The 18,807-nt window shown below is 54.4% G+C and overlaps 5 protein-coding genes across 5 annotated transcripts; 4 read left to right on the forward strand and 1 right to left on the reverse strand.

Annotated features, from left to right (window-relative positions):
• Positions 1–2,956: 2,956 nt before the first annotated feature.
• On the reverse strand, positions 2,957–3,909 carry LTHEOB_983 (Short-chain dehydrogenase/reductase SDR; the record flags this gene model as incomplete). Its single annotated transcript, XM_035519460.1, has 3 exons — positions 2,957–3,001; positions 3,054–3,181; positions 3,237–3,909. 3 exons carry the CDS (start codon positions 3,907–3,909, stop codon positions 2,957–2,959), a joined length of 846 nt encoding a protein of 281 aa, XP_035367330.1.
• Positions 3,910–4,580: 671 nt separating this feature from the next.
• Positions 4,581–5,828, forward strand: LTHEOB_984 (D-xylulose reductase; the record flags this gene model as incomplete). The annotated part of the gene is made up of 3 exons (XM_035519471.1): positions 4,581–4,613; positions 4,672–5,526; positions 5,580–5,828. The coding sequence occupies 3 exons, from the start codon at positions 4,581–4,583 to the stop codon at positions 5,826–5,828; spliced, it is 1,137 nt and encodes a 378-aa protein (XP_035367331.1).
• A 1,209-nt stretch (positions 5,829–7,037) lies between these two features.
• On the forward strand, positions 7,038–8,714 carry LTHEOB_985 (Sugar transporter; the record flags this gene model as incomplete). Its single annotated transcript, XM_035519482.1, has 3 exons — positions 7,038–7,182; positions 7,241–7,748; positions 7,820–8,714. The coding sequence occupies 3 exons, from the start codon at positions 7,038–7,040 to the stop codon at positions 8,712–8,714; spliced, it is 1,548 nt and encodes a 515-aa protein (XP_035367332.1).
• Positions 8,715–12,165: 3,451 nt separating this feature from the next.
• LTHEOB_986 (uncharacterized protein) lies at positions 12,166–13,847 on the forward strand (the record flags this gene model as incomplete). The annotated part of the gene is made up of 7 exons (XM_035519493.1): positions 12,166–12,408; positions 12,459–12,557; positions 12,614–12,799; positions 12,851–13,117; positions 13,176–13,419; positions 13,479–13,618; positions 13,674–13,847. 7 exons carry the CDS (start codon positions 12,166–12,168, stop codon positions 13,845–13,847), a joined length of 1,353 nt encoding a protein of 450 aa, XP_035367333.1.
• Positions 13,848–16,470: 2,623 nt separating this feature from the next.
• LTHEOB_987 (uncharacterized protein) lies at positions 16,471–18,255 on the forward strand (the record flags this gene model as incomplete). The annotated part of the gene is made up of 4 exons (XM_035519504.1): positions 16,471–16,708; positions 16,769–16,878; positions 17,011–17,351; positions 17,406–18,255. The coding sequence occupies 4 exons, from the start codon at positions 16,471–16,473 to the stop codon at positions 18,253–18,255; spliced, it is 1,539 nt and encodes a 512-aa protein (XP_035367334.1).
• Positions 18,256–18,807: the final 552 nt, after the last annotated feature.

Genomic DNA, 18,807 nt, shown 5'->3' on the forward strand with positions numbered 1-18,807 from the left:
ACACCGAAGCTAAACTGCAAAAACCGGAGACAATGGCCCTCCCAGTGGATGTCGCTGATGAGCGATCGGACAGCGATTTCCCAATATCCCAGCAACCAGAGGAGGTCGAGCCCATGTTATCAGTGCCGCAACCAAGTGAGACCACTGGGGCCGAGTCTGGCGGCTTGACCAACTTTCCGGGTGACCCAGTGTGGGATTTTTTGTTCGAAGGAGGTTCCTTTCTGCGCTATCATGACTCTCGATAGTAATGGAAGTAAGGCGCAGAATTTTCCGGCTTTGGTTCACTTTTGGAGAAAAGGATTGATGCAACGTAGCGACCCATTGCTGTTTCACTGTCCCTTTTGTTTCTCCTTTATTCCATACACGATATAAGAAACTGCGCATTCTTGTTTTGAATAGCGGGGTCGTCAGGCTGAAGCTTTCGGCCTGATTTGTCGTGCAGATCGTTTTGGACTTGCCCCAATGCTCACATGCATCATCTGCGTCGCTTAAATCCCCCTCTTCATTGGAAGTGTCGCAGAGCCTTGCCGGCCCCATTCCCGGTGGTGTGCGGACTTGACGTCAAACTAGTTCCTTGACGTCAAACCAGTCAAACAAGGGCACAGCTCCGGACCACTGAATAAACTGTAGCTGAGCACGAACAAGTAGGATAATACATTAATCCTAGCGCGCTCAAGCATATACCTCAAAAGACAGTCACTAGCTGCTGAAATGGTGTCCCGCCCAAAATCTTCATGTGTCCGGACGCCGAGGTATGACAAATAGATCACTCCAGAACAATGTCGTCAGCCTCCTCTTCACTCCAATCAACAGCTTCTCCAAACATAATCCCATCAATATAGCAGTCGCCAACTAATTGAAAGCGTTCTGAACCCTCGCACTTCCTCAAAATGAGTGGCACTCTTGAGCCGTGTAAAACCACCACGGCATCTCCGGGCTTGCAAGCTTCCACGACAAGTCCAAATTTCCCGGTAGTGGTCATAACGAACTTCCTGCCCCATTGCGAATTGAAGAACGTCCGTACATCAACAGAGTTCTTGGAGACAACCTCATTGATTTCCAATGAATTCGCGATGTCATGTGGACAATAATTCCATTCTTGCCCATGGCTGCTGGCATTCCAGATTATTTGCAAAATTCGTCCGATATGTAAATTCGCAAATAGTGTTTCGGTTTTGAGATGTTCATATAAGTTACTGAATAGCTCCTTCAGTCGGGCTTCCTCGATAGATATTGCCAAGGACGGAAGAACATGGCTTGAAGTAGCTTTAACGTAATCGACAACCCTCCCTTTGGTTTTGAGGTGCGGATCTTCGAATCCTTGGCTAGTATTGTGGCAGACATGTTTTCTTTGACTGCATGAGTCCCATTCCACATTTAAATTGCTGTCGCAAACAATGGAGAAGTGACCAACAAGTCTTTTGGACCAGTCTGGTACCCATGAAAGCGGGTAGGTCTGCTCGGAGTTCAATGTTCTACTGGGACCATACCCAGATCCCAAAATATCCAATGACTCGGTGTCTTTGATGATACATCTGGAAATCCTCAAAAACAACTTCGTCGGTGTCATGTCATCGTTGTATATGTCATGGGTTTCCAGACTGGGGGGTCTCCAAAACCCGAGATTTGCGATGGCCTTGTCCCTTGGGTCTGAAGCTCTCAGGTGGCGGCCGACCGAAGATAAGAGCTGGCAAAAGGAGAGCCCTCGGTCCTTGGTTGTTTTCAACAGGTGGCTTCGGGACCATATCTCCCGGCCTTGCCAATGGCGGATTAATACTCTCATCTCGGGATGTTTCACAAGACGCATTGCCGTGGAAAATATAGTATCCCATGAGAAGGACTTCCGGCCCACGAATAGTAGAATTCTGCTTGCCAGAGCAGACTCCTGAAGGATCCACACCCGCATGAACCAAGGGCCAAAGAACTGCTGCATCGCAAGTAGCCGTCGAATAGACAGGTCAATTTTAGGGTCATCGTTCAAAGAGTTGACGGCCTGAAAGAACTTTTGTTGGCTTTCTTCCGTGTGATCCTCGCGATATTCGAGAATCTGTAGAAATGGCAAGATCTGCTCTGTCTCCGGTCCAAGCCAAGCAAGGACTCTTTGTGCAGTCCCAAATATCTCTCCCATAAGGGAGACTTGGTGTCCGCGTTCGATAGTATCTTGTTGGTTGATGCAAAGCTGGTCAATCCAGATGTAGCTCGTTTCAAGGTGGGCGGGTAGATGGCGGATCGCTTGGTGTAAGCTCTCCGTTAATGGTATGGAACCGGATCCATCGGCGAGGTATAGATCGTGCGGCTGATTGGGGTCTCCCCACACATAAGATAGTGCTTCGAAAGGTGGGAGATTGTCAAGGCTCCTTTCAACAATTGTGAAGCCGAAATCCTCTGCGTGAAGAAGCCGGATGTTCCGTTTCTGACCCAGCTCTGTGTACTGATAGATATGATCTCGGCGGCTGATATAGGCCTCGTAGAGTGAAAACATGGTATTTACTGATATCCGGTACGTGGATATGAAGGCTGTTCGAACAGCGTGGCTCGTGGTGGGTCTGTGTCGAACACCAAAGGTATCGCTGAACGCCTAGTAAGAGCTGCGCGGAATAGGTGAGAATCCTCTGACGCTAAACCTGTTCGGTGGGACTCTGCATTCACCAATGAAATGAAACGAATGGACTCTTATTTTTTGCAATAAAAGTCCTGTGACGCATTCTACACAGACCCAGCAGTATGAACATGTGCCAATCAAAAATGAAAATGTATTTTCTGGCGTCTAGAGATGCTCTATGAATTGTACCGGCTGATCTGCACATTCCTTCTGGCAAGATGATACAACCCGGACATGGGCAGAGCATTTGAAGGTTCCAGCCTGTAGAAGTGTGGTCGGGATAGCACTTTTATGGCTTGGCCGTAGTTTTTGTGATGGGTATGCTGGAATAAAGAGGAGTCGTGATTGCTTTGCTCAAGGCAAAGTGTAGCCGCCATCAATAACAAGATTTGCGCCAGTCTGCAAAATGAGTAAGTAGTTTTCCTGAAATGCCGTTGAAATTGGGCCTTACCATGTAAGTGCTTGCGTTGCTAGCCAAGAAGACGTAGGCGCCCTTCAGCTCCTGTGCATCAGCCATTCGGTGGCCGGGGATCATTTCGAACCACTTGTTCCTCCTCTCCGGCGGGTGCACCAAAAGGACTGGCGAAGTGTCAGTATTTGAGTGCAGCAATTTCGAGATATATTAGGCACTCACTCTCGGTATCAATGAATCCCGGGCTCACGCAGTTCACCCTGGCAAAGTCCACCCACTCGACGGCCAAACTCTTCGCCAAGTGCACGACAGCCGCCTTGCTCGCATTATACGCAGCCTGGGTCTGCGGGATGTTCACCAGAATAGCGCTGACGCTAGCGGTGAAAATGATGTTGCCGGCCCAGTTCTTATCCTCCTTCCCGCTCTCCTTGACGCGCTTGAAGATGTTCGCAGCAGCCTGCGCCGTGTACATAGCGCCATCCAAGTTCACGCCCATCAACTTGCGCCACTTATCCTCGCCCACCTCCTCAGCAGGCGTGATATCAGCAACACCCGCGTTCGCGATGACGACGTCCAGGCGGCCGAAGTCCTTCTCGATCTGGTTCAGGGTGGCGGTGATGGAGGCCTTGTCCTGGACGGAGGACTGGTAGGCGCGCACGTTTGTGGCGGCACCGCCCTGGCTGTGGGTGGCGATGTCCTTCGCGATGGCGGCGGCCTCGGCGTCCGGGGTGGACGAGTAGATGACTGCGACGCCCTGGGCGCCGGCTTCGACGAGGGCGTGGGCGACGGCCAGGCCGATGCCGCGCACGCCGCCCGTCACGGCGGCGACCTTGCCGGCGAGGGAGAAGTGCGAGAGCACGGGGGAGGCGGCGTTGGGGTGCTTGGGCATAACCATCTTGGCGGTGTTTGGGGGAGTTGGCGGGGAGTGGATGAGAAGGGAATTGGAAGCAAGGTGCAAGTCGCGGAGAAGAACTGAAGCAACAGAAGATGCAGGTGTTCAAGTAAACAGGCAATTGACGAGAAGAAGAAAATAAATGAGGGTACACAGGCGGATACCTTCGGCCGTCAAAAGGGAAAAAGTCAAAACGTAAGAGAGACCATTGCCCGCACTACCGGGTGACGGTCGACCTGGCCGACGTCGACGTGGGGCTTCGTGAGGCGCGCATCGGAGGTGTTGAGCGTCAGGCCATTACCCCGCCTTCCTGAGGCATGGCCAACGGTCGACGATCCCCCGCTCCCGGGCGCGTGCGTTCTCCCAACCCGGCTGCTCGTCGCCTGCGTTTTCCCCTTCTTGCCTGCTGGTTGGTTTGCCCCTTCCGCTATTCCCTGTCGGAGCTCTCTGCCCCGCCATGACGCGGGCGTGGTAGTCCGATGCATTTGGACTTTTCATCAAGAGCTCCAGAGCTGTCGCCTCCACAAAACAATTCATTTGGGGATCGCAAAACACCACCACAAGTTCGAGCTGAAGCTTGAGAGGTTGTTTTCGCTGAGTTGAGAATCGAAATACCAAACCTCCAAACAGACCCCGGAGAGTGCTGCAAGCACATCCATACAGCTGCACCAAAAATGGCGACAACAGTAGACACCAGCAAGATGACGGTAGAACCACCTCTCAAGACTCCCCCAGAACCGAAAGCTAACCAACACTCCCCCCCAGAACCCCGCCTTCGTCCTCCAAGCCATCAAATCCGTGCACATCGAAGACCGACCGGTCCCCGCGCTGCGCGACCCGGCGCACGACGTGCTCGTCCACGTCGCGCAAACGGGCATCTGCGGCTCGGACGTGCACTACTGGCAACGCGGACGCATCGGAGACTTCATCCTCACCTCGCCCATAATCCTCGGCCACGAGTCCTCCGGCGTCGTGACCTCGACCATCGGCAGCGCGGTCACGCACCTCAAGCCGGGCGACCGCGTCGCCATCGAGCCGGGGGTGCCGTGCCGACGCTGCGACTACTGCCGGGCGGGCGACTACAACTTCTGCGCCGACACGGTGTTCGCGGCGACGCCGCCGTGGGACGGCACGCTGGCCAAGTACTACAGCGTGGCGGCCGACTACTGCTACAAGGTGCCCGACCACGTCGACATGGAGGAGGCGGCGCTGGTCGAGCCCGTGGCCGTCGCCGTGCAGGTGTGCAAGACGGCCGGGTCGCTGGCCAACAAGAAGGTGCTGGTCTTCGGCTGCGGGCCCATCGGCGTGCTGTGCCAGGCCGTCGCAAAGGCCTACGGCGCCAGCGCCGTCTACGGCGTCGATATTTCGCAGTCGCGTCTGGATTTCGCAAAGGAGTTTGCTGGCAGCGACGAGACCATCTTGAACCCGAAGGTGGACAAGGAGGGCGCGGAGCCGGTTGAGAAGGCTGAGATTGCGGCCGGCATTCTGAAGGAGAAGTTGGGTCTGGGGCTGGGTGCGGATGTGGTGTTGGAGTGCACGGGGGCCGAGCCGTGCATTCAGGCTGGCGTCTTCGCCGCTAAGTGCGGTGGCACGTACGTCCAGACTGGCATGGGCAAGGAGGTGAGTTACTGCAATACTCCTGTCGAGGTGAATATCGATGCTAACGGGCACAGAACGTGACGTTCCCCATCACTACGGCTTGCATCCGCGGCCTGCACATCAAGGGCTCTATCAGATATACGGCTGGATGTTACCCGGCAGCTGTCGACCTCGTCGCCTCTGGTAAGGTCCAAGTCAAGAAGTTGGTGACAAACCGCTTCAAGTTTGAGGAGTCGGAGAAGGCGTTTGAGCTGGTAAAGGCGGCGAAGGAGGGAGTGTTCAAAGTAGTAATTGCCGGTGTTGAGCAGCCCCTGCTCGGATAGGTCAAAAGTTGCCAAAAAGTCTGAAGATACCTTGAATCGATGAGTACGCGTATGTTACCTCACGGTGCCTCGATGTTCCTGACGGTTGCGTGATGCAAGAGATGAATCGAGATGCCCTCCGCTCCAGCTCCACCGACGATGATGGAAGACTTGTCTGCAAACCTGCTTCGCGCAACCCAGCAGCCCCCCGACATTTCCCGATCACCCTCATCTCCTTCGACGGGACATCAGCTAAGAGTGACCCCTCCGTCCTCGCAACATCGCAACAGTCGACCCTCCATCATGCCATGGGCGAGCGACCATGTTCCGAGATTCGGTCGCATCGCCCCGTCCCGGCATCGGTGCAGCCGCCGAATCGGCACTTAAGCGCAGCCCAAGGCACCCCTTCTCCCACCCGCGCAGCGGGAACTAACAAGGAACTGGGGCGAGAGGCGCCCGTCCCGTCGAGCTACCAAACCGACGAACTATTGGTCCTTCCCGCCCCCAACCCCACACGCGTTTCGTATATCCGGGCGGGCGCCTTAGCACCCGGACGCCGCCCCCGCAACCCGCATCGGCCGCACTCCGGCATTTCTTCTCCGCATTGCCAATGCAGCAACCGGACGACAGTCGCCCCAAAGAATTGCCGCTCCTGGCGAAGGCGGTCGTCAGGGCGCTGCGAGATCTACGGCTGCCGGTACCAGGGCGTGCGTCATTGCAGCCAATGCCACGCGGACTAAGAAGCCCCCATGGGGTAACTCGGCGCCGGACTAGGTGACGTCCGGATCTGCCGCCATCGTCTGGGGATAGCGTGTGGGGGAGGAAAGGTAGCGTGATGGCATGATCCGCGGGCGGCATACCACATACATGATTCCGTTGTAGGAGCTTGAGTTTCTTGGAAGGATCCTGAATTGGACGAACACGGGCTGGGGGGTTTCGGAACGTCTAGGAGATTCTACTCAGTTTGCGTTTGGGCTGATTCCTTGGAGGAGAAAGGGCTGACCAGGTTCCGAAGCTTGACGCGGCTCATGGACGCGGCTTGGGTGTCGAAGGAGCTATATAGTTGCAGCTATGCCCCTGTTCCTTGGTGTGCCGCACATAAGCATCTCCCTGGACGATTTGCAGATTGCCAGGTGCCATTGATATATCACCCTTTCTCCGATCGAGAGGGCGATCCAAGGTTGTCCTCAGACCCCGCGTGCAGCAGTCTTCCATCGTCTCACCACAGCCATGAGAGACGAAGACATCGTCGGCGCCACCCTGGCGGAGGTCCTGCCCAAGACCTCCAAGTACTGGTTCCAACAGTCCCACCTCCTGCGCTTGAACTTGATCCTCCTGGTCCCACTGCTCTCCTCGGCAGTAGCTGGATATGATGGTGAGTTGCCCCCTGCTTCCCTCCCCACCACAGCGGAGACTGACGCCCCAAACCCCAGGCTCTCTCATGAACGGCCTCCAATCCCTCAAGCAGTGGAAGGCGTACTTCAACGAGCCCGAAGGCGCCCTCCTCGGCACCGTCAACGCCGCGCAATCTATCGGCTCCGTTCTCGTCCTCCCCGTGGTGGGCGTCAGCAGCGACGCCTTCGGGCGCAAGCGGGTGCTGATCGCCGGGCTGCTCGGCGTCATCGTCGCGACCATCATCCAGGCGACGTCGACGACGCTGGCGCAGTTCATCGTGAGCCGGCTGGTCGTGGGCGCGGCGGGCATGTTCGTGGTGCAGCCGGCACCGCTCCTCATCGCCGAGCTGGCCTATCCGACGCACCGCGGCAAGTACACCAGCGCCTACTGGACCATGTATTACCTGGGCGCCATCCTGGCCAGCTGGACCACCTTCGGCACCGAGGCCTACGACGGCAGCATGTCGTGGCGCATCCCGACCATCCTGCAGGCCGGCTACCCGCTCGTCCAGCTCTGCTTCATCTACTGGCTGCCCGAGTCGCCCAGGTAAGTTTTTACCCCCTGAACGTCAGGCCACACTCATGACAAAGTCAACCCTGACGCCTGACCTCGCACAGGTGGCTCATCGCCAAAGAACGCACGGCCGAAGCCCAGGACATCCTCATCAAGTACCACGCAGCCGGCGACGTTTCGAGCCCGCTCGTGCAGCGCGAAGTGACCGAGATAGCCGAAGCCATCCGCCTCGAGCAAACCTCCAACGCCACAACCTGGGGCACGCTCATCGCCACGCCAGGCAACCGCAAGCGGCTCTTCATCTCCGTCTGCCTGGGCGTCTTCGCGCAGTGGAACGGCATCGGCGTCGTGTCGTACTACCTGACGCTAGTACTCGACACGATCGGCATCACCGACTCGTTCGACCAGACGCTCATCAACGGGCTCCTGCAGATCTTCAACTTCGCCGCCGCGCTATCCGCCGCCATCCTCGTCGACCGCCTGGGCCGGCGCCCGCTCTTCATCTGGTCCGGCATCGGCATGCTGGTTTCGTACATCGTGTGGACCGCCTGCTCGGCCGTCAACAACGACTCGGGGAATAAACCCGCCGGCATCGTCGTCGTCGTGTGCCTGTTCGCCTTCTACTTCCACTACGACATCGCCTACACGCCGCTGCTCATGTCCTACCCCACCGAGCTGTGGCCCTACAGCCTGCGCAGCAAGGGCATCAGCTGCGAGCTGCTGGCCATCTACATATCGCTCGTCATCGCCGCCTTCGTGAACCCCATCGGCATGGAGAACATCGGGTGGAGGTATTACATCGTCTTCTGCTGCTTCTTGACCGTGTTCCTGGGCGTCACCTACGTCTACTTCCCGGAGACCAAGGGCCGGAGCCTGGAAGAGGTGGCCGAGCTGTTCGACGGGCCCGGCGCGGTGCCGAATGTGCAGAAGATTGAGAAGAAGGATTCGCAGGCCGCGAAGGCCTCCGGGGCGCATACCGAGCACATCGAGATCGCGTGACCGGCGTGCGGGACGTAGGGATCAAAACAGAGAGTAGATTTTAAAGGCGGTGTATTTCCATTCCAGTAATTACATTGTTCTCCGAACTTGGTATTTTTCTTGCAGCCTTCATTCAGGCAACAGTGGTGGTATCATCATGTCCATTGAAAATCAGTCGCCGTGTCAGCCGACGGCTCGCCAATGGCAGGATCAGCGAAGTCTCCGAGAAGATCGGTCCAAGCTCCGTCTTGCATGACGAGGTCTATCTCGTTCGTGTTGCTCGGCCACATCATTGGGTAAATCGAGTTTATTTGGGTCTGTGGAGATTCTCGTGTCGGTGACCCAGGGAACACGACAGTGGGGGCGTCCGTATCGGATCCAGGACTCTGCATGAAAGGGCCGCACAAACGGATAATGACGTCGTAGCAATCCTGTGCGCTGGGGTTGGTAGCTTTCATCGCGCGGAAGACACGAAGAACGGTTTGTAACTGCTCGACCCACTCCAGAGCGCTCGGTGAGGTGGGCTCGTTGCGGAGGCAGACGCAAGGAATGAGCGAGGCTTGAAACAAGAAATATCTAATCGCTTGTTAGAGTTTCTGCGAGTGCCATACGTAGGAGAAGATGTCACTCACAGGGCATACCAGGCTCCAACACGGGTATGAGTGTTCTGCGACCAGAATCTCTCGATAGTAGAGATGGTCGTTCTCGCCTCTGTCAGGCAGCGGCTGTATGCAGTTGCCTCCTCGGGCGATGGTTCTTTATCTTGAGGCTTTGACTGTGCGAGCAAAGCCCTTCGGATGACATATGGCCTGTACATGATGATCCGGAAATTGTAAACACGCCACCACATGATTCTGTGCGAAAGGCGGAATCTCTCTGGGAGTTGGGCCTGCTCAAGATACCATGAAGGCACGGATGATATCCATCCTCCGATGTGCAGGTCATCTAGACGGAGTAGCTCTGCTGCAGAAGGTGCCGGCGCCAGTATGACACGCGAGTATATCTGGTTGGTCGCCAAGTGGAACTTTGATTGCAAAATGACAGAGCTATAGTGGGTGACGCTGTCGGCCTCAGGTGGTAGATCGCGGGACATGTTGGTTAGATACTATGTGTAGATTGTTAGAACCAAAGCTATGCGCAAACACCAGATATTTGACTCACTCTGTCAATAATGTTAAGGGGAAGCGAAACGTCGACGCCGATTTGCGGCCAGGTCAACGGACGACCAAAGGTGATGTGAGCGCCGATGCTGAATACGAACAAACACCACCACACTCTTCTGCGGCTTTCCATCTCAATGGGTGGGATGTTCCAGCCCCGAAACTCCTTGTGCAGTCCCAGTCCCATGGCCATGTGCAGCGCCAGGCCGAGGTAGTTGTATCCACTGTTTGGTTTGCCCATCTTTTGCAGGTAATTGTGCATAAGACCAAGACACTGAACAAGCGTCAGGTTTCCTGTCTCCAGGCTATGAATCGAGATGTTTGATTTAGCAGCATTGAACAGTGTCTTGTGGACGGAAACAGGAATTTCGGCATTTGTGTAGGCGCCGATAGTAGCGATCATGTAGGCCAGGGCATTCCAACTGGACCCGTTAGGGCGAGGGATAACCTGTGCATACTGAGCCCTGAAGGTTGGTTCATGGACCAAGGGGTAGCTCAGATGGAACAGCGTGAAATACGAATCGATCATGGCATCCAAGTCGATGTCTCTGATTTTGAGCTTGGTCCAAAGAGGAGTCGGAACCCAGGCCTCGGACGGAGAAGGAACATCCAGGGCTGCCCCTGATACCGATTGGTGTCTCCTGTGGCCGTCTCGAGGGCCTTTGCGGTGTTCAGCGCCTGGAAGAAGAAGGCGCAACATGGCAGCGCCAGACGTGTTTCCGAGATAGCCTGACTCTCCATCCTCGACAGTCAGAGACGCCATGCCATCAACGACTCGTTCATCTTCTCCGTCATTGTTTGCTTGCGCCTCATTATCCTCGATGAGCGATTCCGGAGTCTGCTCGTCCCAGCTAAAATCTGCCGAGAAAATCGGTGGCGCTTCAAGAGTGGCACCCGGCTCTGTCTCGACTCCAGATCCTTCTCCTCCAAATATACCAGCCGTATGGCCTTCGCCTACATGCTGGGCGAAGTTTTCGGGTCGTGCTGACGGGTCGGCCGGAGCATCGGAAGTGGCTACGGCGGGGAGAGCTGTAGGTTCAGGCTGAACATGGAGAGTAGGCGTAGGAGGATTGGCGTCCGGGGCGGAATCAAGGCTGGGCAGGCTTCTCAGCCGCTGCTCTGCAAGCTGGGCGCGTCGCTCCGCCTCCCTTGCGCGGATCTCGGTGATGCGCAAGCGTTCTTCGACCTCGGTGAGGTACCTGCGCCACGATCAGCACCATCGTCTTGTTTCAGCGACAGGCGACTCACCTCCTAGTCAAGGGCGTCTTGCTGTGTTTCTCGTACAGGCAGTGACGCCTGTTCTTGGAGCAGGGCCCACATTGCGGGAGGGTTTTGTCGCAGCGGGCCTTCCTCCGCTTACACTCGTTGCAGGCCTGCTCGCCAACTAGGTTGTCGAGCCTCAGGATGGACGACTGCCCATTGTCTTGTTGCATTGCTCCCGGCCGCTGGCATTCTTTCGACGTGGTGTGGTGACTGCCGTGACCGGTCTAGGCCCCGCATCGACATCAGCCCGCATCGGAATTCTTATCGCCACGTGAGCGCGCGTCGCACTTCCCGAATAGGTAACTCCGACTTTCGAGGCCTTCCAAAGACTCGACCATTGCTCACGTCGATCTTGACATTTTATAGTATCTCCCTGGGCTGACAGATTGACGGATGCATACCGCCATATATCCGGATACAAAGGAAAGCAGGAACTCCCACCGTCCTACTAGCCCTAGCCTTATCCCAGGCTGCATGAAATGACGCCAAACATGTTCTAGCATTCCGGTTGTGAGACTGCACCAATGGTAAGTTGACATTCGCACGTTGCGGCTCGGATGCGAAATCTTCGGTGCACCAGAACGTCATATACAACCACATCTCAATATCCAACCCTCGCATTTATCACCTGTTTCAAGACGAGGCTCCATCCCTGGGTGTTGCATGACGGCGTCCAAGGCCGGATAGCCGTTGTCTGGAACTGCAAGGCGTAGGGCGGAAATCATGTCTGATCATTCCCTTAAAGCATTGCCAAGTCGGCTTCTGAACCAGTGGCTCGCCTGACGGGCACCATGTAACCCTGGCTTTTTCCCTGCAGACCCAACTATTTTCGCTGCAAGTTACACGCAGTCGTAGACTCCTAATCAAAGCAGCCCAGTCTCAGTCTCCAAAATTTATCTTAAACCAACGTTTCTATTGTTTAGCTGCTTCACACTGTTTGAATCCTTAGTCATGTAATACGAGCCCCATCGCCCAAGAATATATGGCGGGCATTGGGGTGGCAGTTGCGTCGCACCAAGCCTTTCCGCTATTCACTCGTTTTCGACGTCATGATGCTCAAGACTCTCTCTTTAGTTACACCGCTTTGCCTTACCGCGCTGGCATTCCCCACCTTGGAGCCAAGACAGAACTCAACCGATGTGGACTGTGCTCCTAACTCTCGCTCCGGCCTAAAGGCAGAATGCTGGGAGGCTCTCAACATTGAGCAGTACATCAATGACTGGATCAAAGCGAACGGCACCGAGGCGAAGTGCGACGAAGTTGGCTTTGCTCAGTGCTTCCTTCAGGCCAATGTCTGTTCTCCTTTGCTGCTTGCATATCATTTCGTGCTAACAGCGAGCAGGGCTTCTCCGGTCTTACCTGTGACCTCATCACCAGTAACACGTGCCCTCCGTTTGACACAGACGCCAATGCCAAATATGAGTCCAACCAGCAGTTCTACGTCAGTAGCCATTCTCCAAGACCTACTTCGAACCAAGCAAGACTGATTACCTCTAGACACTGTGGAACATTTACGCCGTCTATCAGTTTTTCCAACAATACAGCCTCGCTCTCGGCCAAGGCTCCTCTCTCGCTGCCGGCACGGTAGGCCAGATTGTTTCCGCAGTTGCACCTCCTGTCGAAGCTGTCGCGTCGGTGAACAACCTGAAGAAGATCTTTAGTGGAACACTTGGTGTGCTCGGCGTACGTCTCCCGTTACGAACGGCCTGCCACTCCTGCTAATATCGGTGACAGCTTATTGGAGGTGTCATTCCCAATGGCGGTAGCACAGCAGCAGGTCTCATCATCGGAGGCCTAACGCAAGTCTTGAACAACGTCGATGTATCTGAGAAGCTGTTGACGCAGACAGCAAACGACCGGTTCCTCCAGCTTGGAGATGTTGAGGCCAATCTGTCGGAGCTCGTGAAGGAGTTCCAGGATGCGCTGTTGAATACCGTGTCAACGATTCAGGGGAACCACACCTACTTTATTCAGACGTGCAGCAATGGTGGCTTTAGCCAGGTGGGTTCCGGAAATTTGTGGTGGGAAACAGAGAAGATTCTGACGACATCGAAAACAGCGCGTGACGACCTCCCTTACTGTACAGGCAAGCGATCTCTATCGCCAGCTTCAGCAATACATCCTTAGCGAAGCGCTCAAGGCCAACGGAATCGTGAGCACTCTTTCTGAGGGGCTCGATCCTCGAACAGTTGCCGCCGACACTGGCGAGATTTCCTGCGATGCTTTCACTTCTGGTGGAAACTGCAACCAGTGGTATTACGATGAGGCCGAGGGCAATACTTATGCCTTCCACAACCCGAACAGTACGCTCTGATCCTGAAGTTTACTTGGAAATAACCTCGCTGACGCAACGTCGCCACAGGCCCCGAGACCAACTTCGCCGACCTCACCAATCTGATTACCGAGAAAGGATGGGCTACCCAAGCCGACATCCACAAAACGCAAGACTGCCAAGGAAAGAGCACCGAATTCGATCCTGCAACCGTGCAAGCGACCTGCCTGGTACGCCATTCTTAGCCTCCTTCCTATTCAAGTTCAAATAGCTTACTATCTTTAGTCGACGCATGGGTTCTGCACCTACAATTACACCGACGTTCCGCCCATCCCGCAATTTAAGGACTGCGATGCGGATCCCAGCTGGCTAGAAGCTTGCGGAAGTTTCGTCAGCACTGTCAAGTTGCCCGAGTCATACCTTGGCCCGCTGCTGGCTAAGGGGAACTGCCGCTTCTAAGCTAGTGCCTCGTCAGAAATCCATTTTAGTAAATCCATGGTCTTCTTGCTTTCAGCTGGAAAGTATTTTAAACTTTGAGGCTTTTTTTTTAGATCACATGTTCTTTGTGAGGTATAAACACGAGAGTAGCAGCGCCAAGATGGGCAGAAGTGCGCCGAACGTTCGCGGAACAGTTACGAGAAAACAGAAGGGAGACCAGGACGTCAGCCAAGTCAAATATAGAAAATTACCCATGAAAAGTGGGGCTTTCACGAGATATCCAGCTAAGCCACACTTGCAATCGTGGTACTTTGTTGAGGGAAAGAATCTAAGTGACACGCCATCGGGTTCGGAATCGATAGTTTCCCGGATCCGGGCCAAGACATTGCCGAACCCATGGCAGGGGAAAGCGTGCAGTAAAGCTTCGCTGCATACATAAGTCTTTTACGCAGATTTAAAATGTAGTGCCCGCATTTCTTTTCTTTGAGGCCGACTTCTACAAATTCTCAAACCGGAACGATCCTCGTTGCCGGATCTACAACACTAGCCAGTCATGGTGGACTGTGACGTCTCTCCCAATGACAATGCATGCGAAAAGCCAGTCAGTACTATCCAGAAGACTGTCATACCAATCTGCATCTTTGCGGGGTAAGTACACACTTTATCTGCTGAAGCATCTCTGACCAGGAGCAGGATCCTCCTGATCGCGGGCATTGTTTTCCTAATCTTCATTCGTCGGCGTGCGCGTCGGGAACGCGAATGGGAGGAACAAGCACGTAGAAAGTACCAGGACCTTTTCAACGACGATGAGCCGCAGGACAGCACCGCCACCACCAATATTCCTCAAGGGAAAAAGCCGGCCAATGATAATCAGACAAACTACAGTTCCGATAGGCAAGACATTCTTGGGAACGGAAACAGCTCGCGTGAGCTCATATACTTGCATCCAAGTATGGATGCACAGCGGAAACCAACCGAACAACGGAGTTTCGTATAAAGATTTAGCCACGAGTCCATCCAGCCTATTTCTTATATCACTTTACAGCATTCTTCCGACTTCTTCTCTCTCGCCATTTCAGAGAACTTTCTTCTACCTATGTATTTCATATTTTGTCAGTGGGGTATGGCCATTGCCACACCAATGTACGTTAAGCTTGTTGTAGAGGTGTACGAGTTTCTTGTAAGTACTACGCCAATGAGCAGCATCACTAAGGACTAATGTAATTAGTAAGCTAGTCTCCAGAGCAACATATTTTACTAGACCAATGCGCTCTCGTTGCGCTCGTCGAAAATCTTTTAGTTGGGCGTCCTTGGTCTCCGGCACACGGCAACAGCCTTATCTGACACCACCCATTTAACGAGGCCTACTCCCTGGATATATTTTTCGTTTACTTTCTGTCTCGTTCCGTCTCTACTTTTTTTTTTTATTTCTCCTTGATTCAAGGCACTATTTTATCACTGATTCATATGTCTGGCTTGGCACCAGGAGCCTGCTCATATCGATTACGCTGTGGCTATCGACGTGCATCTGCCTTGACATTTTTGCTTTTTGTTCTCGCCTCGCTGCGACTGCCATTTGGATTTCAAAGCGTGGCGGCCCAGTGAGTAGCCGATGCTGGCCTTGGCTCAGTAGCCTTCCCTTGGCAGCTTACGCCGATCAGCTAATTTTAGCGTCCCCGAAAGCTTGTGCCTGCGGGAAAGGATAAATAAAGTAGCCACTGAAGGATTTCAGAACTGTTTGAGCATCGCAAGAGTTCCCGGATTCAACCACAGTGAGCATTTGCAACCAATTACACGCCGATTTTTTCAAGATACAGTAGCGACTCAACACGAAACGGCCCCCACGCTAAGCCTGCCTTCGTCTTGGAGTTGTCTGATTAGCCGCTGGGCCATGCGTCACCGCCAAATCCTTCGAACCCGACCAACCAGCCTCCGAACAACGATGGGGCGAAAAGCCGTGGTGGCAAGCAATGGCTGCACACAGATAATATCAACGGCACTTTTCGCTACGGCTCCCATCTCCGTTCGTAATGCGCTTCCTATCCCAACCTCACACTGATCATTCTGCCCTTATCGTTGGGTAGGGTGTCTTTTCGCAGCCGACATGAATGGCTCAGAAGACTCCGGAGGAGTCTTGTTCTCAAAGCCACACAACACGTTCCAAACTTTAGTCCGGAGAGTTTCCAAGATTTCTTACGAACCATTATCGCGACCACGGACAACGTCTACAGAAAAATCTCTACCAGCACATCGGAATTCCTTCATCAAAAGAATAGGCCCTTACTCTCTTAGTATCCTTATTACTGCTGTCGTTCTTATCGTCGTATCGCTCGCTTTTTTGGCACACCTCTGGAAAGGCAATCGCGATTCAGCTTCGTGGAGATGGGTGATTCTCAACGACTACGTTGGTTCGGCAGTGGCCCTCGCAGCTCTCGCCATCCAAGTGTCGGTAAGCTCATCGGGGGCGGTCGCAATCTCGATGCTTTCATCTCTAGCCATGGAGAGATGGGGTGTGCCGCTCAGTCAATCTCTCAGTATCTCGACGATGCGCTATAACAACTCAGGACCTCTCCTATCGTTGTGGAGCTTTGTGCGACAGGTGCGGAAGACATATGGGTGGAAGGCCTTCCTATTCTGCTTTGCGATGGCGGTCATCACGTTAGCTGCCAACTTCAGCTCCACCATCTTACTCTTCGATGTCCGACCCGGCCAGATCCACGGAACGCCCAAGACGGTGAATGTCCCGCTTGGGTGGCGACGCGGCTTGAGCAAGGAACCGTCAACCTGGTTCCAGAACTTCATGCTCCAGACTCCATCTGGGTACCAGGCATTTGCCGAGTATTCCGACGCACCCGAGCCAGCCGAGAACATGTCAGACACGGGTCCGTTGGTTCGGGCTCTTCTTCCTTTCTCCTCTGAACAGACCAGAACGAGCATACAAGACTACGAAGGAAATGCAACGGTATTCGACGCCAGAGTCGCCTGTGTACGGCCGAATTTTGTCGATTCAAGCTTCTTCGTTGACTCCAACCTGGTAAACTTGACCGGGCAGGTAGGCATCAGCGCTCGACCTTCAGGACTGGACTCACCGCAAGGATGGTATCAAGGTGACTCACTGAATGGATTTCCCTTGACACCTTTTAACTGCAGTGTCGGCTACGGCACACAAATCTGTCCGCTACAGGGCGGCAATGCGAATCTCGGGCTGAGATCGTGGCTCTGGGAGTACTTCAACTCGACGCAAAACGTCACTGGCAGCGCATTCCTCTTCTTCGAAAGCCAGTACCTGCTGGACGCCTACAACAATACATCCAACGGTACATACCGGCCACTATTCAATTACAACACCACAGAACAAGGAGAAGGATGGAACTTCGGCGGCGATGGACCATGGCTGAACCTGGAGCCGAGCAAGTGGACGCGGAAAGAGCCTTGCGAGGTCACTGGCACATGCGACACAACCTGCTCTCTTGGCAAGTCGTGTGGCAAGCCCGGTTTGAATGTGACTCTCTGCTTTGACGCCTTGTAAGTCAAACTCCCCGCATGCCTCCACCATCTCACACGCTGACCGCACTCCAGATTTCCCGACCTCGACCTCCCCGTCAAATTCAACGCAACCCAGGACCGCCAAGAGCCCAAAGCCACCTTCAACAACGATGCCAACCAGCTCGACCTCACGACTGTCCGCCAGCAACTCGGCGCGACCCGCGAGCGCCTCAGCTCCTCCTCCCGTGGCATCCTGGACCTCGACATATCCAGCGTGCGCGACTCGATCGACGCCCTGCGTCCCGCCGACAAATCAGCGCAAGAATCCGCCGCACTCCTCGACGGCAGCTCTCTGTGGTTCACAGCGTACCCAGAGTACAGCGGGGCGGGGCCGACGTGGACGTTTTGCCGCAGCGACGACCCGTCGGAGCAGTGCGCGACGGGCGGGTATTACGACGGCAACATCTCGACGACGTACGCCAGCGTGCAGCAGGGCGTGCTGATGCGGCAGATCCTCAACGCCACGCACGACCCGGCCGCCGCGCTGTCGGCCGAGCTGACGGTGCTGGCCCGCATGCACTACTACGACAGCGCCGCCACCTTCAACATGGACCAGAACATCTCTGCCATCTTCTTCGTCATGAAGTCGTTCCCGCAGGAGACGCGCGGCCTGGCTGTCGTGCTGGCTGTGTGCTGCACACACGTTGTTGTTGTGGCGATTGTCACTGTGTATTTCGGGCTGCGGACCGGTCATTCGCTGTTGGATAACTCGTGGTCTGCTGCTGCGCAGATGCAGACGGAAAGCGTGAGTGAGATTTTGAGAACTGCTACCGCGTTGAAGGACAAGGATGTGGAGGAGACGATTAAGGCATCCGGGAGAAGTCCACAAACTGTTCGCATTCGACATAATTGGGAAACGGGGCGGATTGAGGCCATGGAGTGACCCAGGAGGAGTTTGAAAAGATACCATTCCTCGTTTACTGTTTTTTTTTTTTTCAAAGTATTGATGAGACTATGGAAACGGATTCCTTTCAAATGATAGGCGTTGAAGGAGGATTGATACCAGATCTGCTCGGCTTCATCGATTATATAATTTTCTTTTTGTAATATAGACTCGTCTTTTCTCTCGACAGAAATACCACGCGGAGGTCTAGCCTGATCCGCTCATACTAAACAAATCTGTTGCACAGGTATATCATCACGCTTGACCATTTCCCCGTACATCATCCCATCAACGTAACAGTATCCTATCAGAAGATACGCATCGCCATGAGGCCTTAGAATAAATGGCCAATGTGCCCCATACAGGACGCTGACCACGTCACCCTCTCTCATCCGACCAGGACCCAGACCAATATGACCATCCGCTGTGACAAAGAACCGGCGACCGCGGCATGGTATGCCAACAGTCCCCAGGAAGCTTCTGAATGCCCAACTCTCCTCTTCCTCTTTGACAGCGCCGGTGGAACCTTTGTCGGGTAGCTCTCCCACCATT

This window comes from Lasiodiplodia theobromae (genome assembly GCF_012971845.1).
Source record: "Lasiodiplodia theobromae strain AM2As chromosome Unknown scaffold_3, whole genome shotgun sequence".
In the NCBI taxonomy this organism is placed as follows: Eukaryota; Fungi; Ascomycota; class Dothideomycetes; order Botryosphaeriales; family Botryosphaeriaceae; genus Lasiodiplodia; species Lasiodiplodia theobromae.